General features: G+C 37.6%; 1 protein-coding gene across 1 annotated transcript in view; it reads right to left on the bottom strand.

The window, feature by feature from the left end:
- Nucleotides 1–601: 601 nt before the first annotated feature.
- HELRODRAFT_164869 (hypothetical protein) overlaps nucleotides 602–4,954 on the bottom strand; it is a gene marked incomplete at both ends in the record, with an annotated part of 14,755 nt that continues 10,402 nt past the window's right edge. Inside the window, 7 exons of the mRNA XM_009030816.1 lie at nucleotides 602–807; nucleotides 1,046–1,174; nucleotides 1,408–1,635; nucleotides 2,172–2,389; nucleotides 2,765–3,130; nucleotides 3,845–4,016; nucleotides 4,398–4,509. Of these exons, the coding sequence (XP_009029064.1) occupies nucleotides 602–807; nucleotides 1,046–1,174; nucleotides 1,408–1,635; nucleotides 2,172–2,389; nucleotides 2,765–3,130; nucleotides 3,845–4,016; nucleotides 4,398–4,509 (1,431 nt within the window). The remainder of the gene's footprint in view (nucleotides 808–1,045; nucleotides 1,175–1,407; nucleotides 1,636–2,171; nucleotides 2,390–2,764; nucleotides 3,131–3,844; nucleotides 4,017–4,397; nucleotides 4,510–4,954) is intronic.

Here is a 4,954-nt window from a genome sequence, read left to right as displayed (position 1 = left end):
GTGAATGTGATGAGGATTGACGTCATCAGGATCGTCGTTATGTTGAACTCGATTGATGACTTTTTGGTGGTTAGAGTTGAGAGTCTAGAGGTGGTGGGGTAGGGGTTGTTTGAAGAAAGCGTTTGGAAGAATCCTGTGGTCAGTGTGGTGGCTGCGTTGAGAGTGAAATGAGTTGTACAAACGAGCAATTATTTATGTTGTCAGATGCAATGGTTTCCATTTGACATTTCCATTATGAACGATGGTTCAATTTTCAATAGATTCTAAATAGATAAACACCTTAAAATTCATCTAAAACAACTCAAATGATAAATGAAGAGAGACTGAAGAGCAGTTGCAGAGTAAAATGTGCGGTTTTCTGCATGGTGCGGCAACAAACAACAACAACAACAACAACACGATCGCATTTCCTCGCAAAGACATTTCTATCTAATTTAAAAGCAACAACAATAGTGCCCTACACATATGAAACATTTTATTAACACTTACAAGATTTAACTTTCTAAATTACATGCGCGTGTTTAGTTTGCAACTGAATGATTCGTCAATTATTAATGTTCATCACACACACACTCAATCTTTGTCCACCTAGTAGTGGAAATTATTTCTGATGGACTGCAAAATGGTGTAATGGTTGGAGGCTAGTCCTTATGTTCAGCAACTGGGCTCTGCTGCTGGACTCTTTTGCAACAACTGGACTCAGTTGCTGCAACTGGACTCTGTTGCGGCAATTGGGCTCTGTTGCGGCAACTGGACTCTGTTGCAGCAATTGGGCTCTGTTGCGGCAATTGGGCTCTGTTGCGGCAACTTGGTTCGAATGTTTATCCCACGCAATGTGTTGTTGTCACCTCAAAAAATTAATTTATAAATAAATAATAATAATAATGTCAAAACTGAATTTCTATTTTCCAATCTATTTTAAATTGTCCATATTAAAGCATTTTTATAAAAAGTCAATTTTTAATACAAAAAATCTTTTACGATAATTTTGAAATAAGTTCAGTATATACATCTGTTACAAATAAATATAAATGGAGCAACGAACATTGGTTGAACTGTCCCTGCATGCACTTGAACCCATCGTAACTGAGCACCTGGTCTGGGGGGCAGCTGCAAAAGTACCCTCCCACTATGGGGTTGCAGCCGTTCACACAGGGGGACTGGCGGCAATTATCTGCGTGTTAATTATTCATGATTGCCTGCAACTATCAGTATCTGAACATGTTTTCTAATTAGTTACATGAAGTTCAACCAAAATGCACACATCTCAGTGGTTGGCGACCACTTCAAAATCAGTTTAAATAATTTTCCATCCAACTTCTTTCACAAACGTAATTTAGAAACAGTTTGAATAAGACAACTCGTTTAAAATATAAAAAAGCGAAATGAAATTTAATATAGGGAGACCTGAGAGATTGGAGGGATGGTGGAGGAGGAACCTGGTGGGCCTGCTGAGGTTCTCGGTCAGTGCCGACCGTCGTTTCGTCTGCCAGTTGTATGCGTAGAAGGCTCTCGAGTTCCAGTCCACGTAATAAACAACTGCGTTCTTGACGAGGAAGGAATAGAAAAGGCTTGCGTTTGAACCCGGTAGTGTCGTAACTTTGCTGCAGGGAGGTGTTTTTCCATCGTACGAGGCTGTTGGAATTTGTTTTTTTGAATTGTTGATTTTTTTTAATTTACAAGATCTGATGATATATAAAAAATTAATAAGTCATTATCAAAGTCATTTTCTATGTTCAAACAGTTCATTCAAGAAAGTTGGTCGAAGTGGTCAAATCCATTTGTTTTATCTTCATGAAATCAATCTCCGCTTACATTCAGATGGAATAATTGCGGAAACAGTTTTTTTCCTTGACTGAATGATCTGATGCAAAATAATTTGAAACTGCATTTTTTTAAAATTTACTTTTAACCTTCAGCTCACTGATTTTGAATATTCACTGAATATAAATATGAAGCCAAATAAATAAGCAACAAGTGCAAGCGAACGACAAATTAATTAATTAATTAATTAAAACTTTTAATTAATTTGGGAATAACAGCGAATCATTGCTCACGGAGTCAAAATTATTGTAACATATATTATCATATAATTATAATTTTAATATTTAACAAATAATAATAGTTATTATTACAGATAATAATAATGCTGGTAATAATTGAAAACGTACATAGATTAGCGAGGTTGCAGGATTGAATGAGGCCATTGTATTTGTCGAGGACGAACAAGGAGTCATTTGCTTGGTCAATATACAAGACAGGCCTGGCCACCGATGTTATGTTGAATGTGATGACGTTGTTGTAATTGTTGTTGTTGTTGTTGTTGGTCGTATTGTTCAAATTCATCATCCAAACTGAAGGTGAGTTGTCGCAAGTCCAGTAGAGTTGCCTGAATGTATTTGTGCATGAGTGTGTATTTGTGCGTGTGTGAATGTATGTGTGTTTGGTTGTGTCTATGTGTGTGTGTGTGTTTGTGTGTGTGTGTTTGTATGTGTGTTTGTATGTATTTGTTTGTTTGTGTGTGTGTTTGTGTGTGTGTGTGTGTATGTGTGTGTGTGTGTTTGTATGTGTGTTTGTATGTATTTGTTTGTTTGTGTGTGTGTTTGTGTGTGTGTGTGTGTGTGTGTGTGTGTGTGAGTGTGTGTGTGTGGTGTAGGTTGAACAGGCTGTGTAGCTTGCAGATTTCACCAATTCACATTTAAAAATTAAATAATTAAATAATAAACATTAAGAGCAGCAATTGACAAGAATGTAACGAGCGAACATGGACTTCTCATACAGGACCAAGTTCTTCGGTAGACTCAAGTTGGAATACAATGTCTCGTAACTGATTTTATTGGTCTTGCTGCTTCTACTATCAGAGTTAGTGTTGTTGTTGGCATTGTTGTTGTTATTTCTATTGACGTTGGTGGTGTTGTTGTTGTCCAAGGAAGCCAGGAGGACTCTGGCAACAATGCCAGCATCGTTCGCCAGCCAGTACAGGTGGTCGCCATGTATGAGCATGTCATCAACGACACCTTCAACGCTGTATGCCAGGGGTTGTTGTTTGGAAGACTGTGATGATGTTGTGTTGTTGTTGTTGTTGCTGCTGCTGGGTGGATCAGAAGTCTTCATGGTCATGATCACACGACTGAACCAATGCATAAAGGGTCAATCAAATAACCAAATAACTGCTTAAATTGTATTATCAGTATTTTCTTTAATGATTTCATTAAATTTTAATGAATTTACAAATTTGTTTGTAGTAATATTATTCCAAGTTATATCAAATAAAAACATTAACAAAATCCACGTGATGATGGCAAGAACATGGAAGTTTTTATTTAATAACTTTAATGGCTTCTGACCAACAAATACATGAGAGAGCTGAACAGTGCAAGCTTATTTTCTGTCAAAATTGTGTGCCTCAAAGACCGCATCACACACGCTGCACAACGTGCATACACATTTGTATGCAAGCTAAAACATCGGATCGTCTGCCGAAGTTGTATGGTAGTCTTCAAGTTTTGGACAGCGTTCAAACCAGGTCAGGGCGAAAAAAAACGAAGGAGATATGGCACTTCTATACCGACTGAGATAACTCGGCAAATAAGATTTAAAGTAAGTCTCAATTATTTTCAAAACCTGTATTTTATTTAATAAAATGCAATACAACAATGTCAACCAAAGGCTTTTGTTGTGCTATTGCACTGAAACAATCTAATTTAAGCAATGAGATGACGATTGATGAAACAGTTTTAACAACTATTATAACACAACAACATCATCATCAACAACAACAACAACAACAGTCAGATAACTATTAAAAGCAACAAAAACATAAAAAACCAACAACAACAACAACCTGTTAACATCACTGAAAAGCAGCAGTTGCCGTTTGGCGTCAAAAGCGACGGCACTAAAGCTGCTGCTGTGGCCAGCAGTCAGGAGCATGTACGTTGATCGGTCACCCTTCAAATCTGCCCCCAGCAACTTGATGCTCATCATGTCAGCGATCAGGAAGTAGTTGGTTGGAGCTGTGGCAGTTGGCAGGTTTTATAAAAATATTTTTTGTTATTTTATAATGAGCGAAAATTGTTTGAACTTGCCGACAGTGAAGGATGTTGTTAATGAATGTTACGATTAAGTACCGCATCACAAAATTGAAGAAGAACGCAAAACTCAGGCAAGTCTCTAGCACTCTACTCTATTATCACTCTTCATTTTTTAAAATTTTTTATTTTCTCGATATCTGTCCAAAATCAATTCTCCAGATTTTAATGTAAGCATTTTTCTAATGACCCCTCTCCCAATAAAGACCCCCACCTAATAACCACCTCCTTAATGAAGACCCCCCATCTAATATTATTATAACCACCCTCATAAAATTTTAAATTACAACGACAAATGTTTGTAACCTTGACACTTCAGTTCATCACCCATCCATATTTTATTTCCATAAGATGGACAGTAACATTTGCAGGAAGCTGTTGATGAAGATGACGTCATCCATCTTGGTGATGAAGAATCCTGAAAACAAACGTTTTCAGGATCTTTGCAAACATTGTCACCTTAAAAACAAATGAAAAACAAAATTAACTTCAAATTTCAATTTGGGTGACAATTCAATTTGAATGAGTTTTATAAGTTGTAGTAACATAAACCAATCAGTCAGTCAGTCAGTCAGTCAGTCAGTCAGTCAGTCAGTCAGTCAGTCAGTCAGTCAGTCAGTCAGTCAGTCAGTCAGTCAGTCAGTCAGTCAGTCAGTCAGTCAGTCAGTCAGTCAGTCAGTCAGTCAGTCAGTCAGTCAGTCAGTAAGTCAGTCAGTCAGTCAGTCAGTCAGTCAGTCAGTCAGTCAGTCAGTCAGTCAGTCAGTCAGTCAGTCAGTCAGTCAGTCAGTCAGTCAGTCAGTCAGTCAGTCAGTCAGTCAGTCAGTCAGTCAGTCAGTCAGTCAGTCAGTCAGTCAGTCAGTCAG

Source organism: Helobdella robusta (genome assembly GCF_000326865.2).
Source record: "Helobdella robusta unplaced genomic scaffold HELROscaffold_7, whole genome shotgun sequence".
In the NCBI taxonomy this organism is placed as follows: Eukaryota; Metazoa; Annelida; class Clitellata; order Rhynchobdellida; family Glossiphoniidae; genus Helobdella; species Helobdella robusta.
Note: the sequence above shows the minus strand (reverse complement) of the source record. Positions and strands in the feature narration are given on the sequence as shown.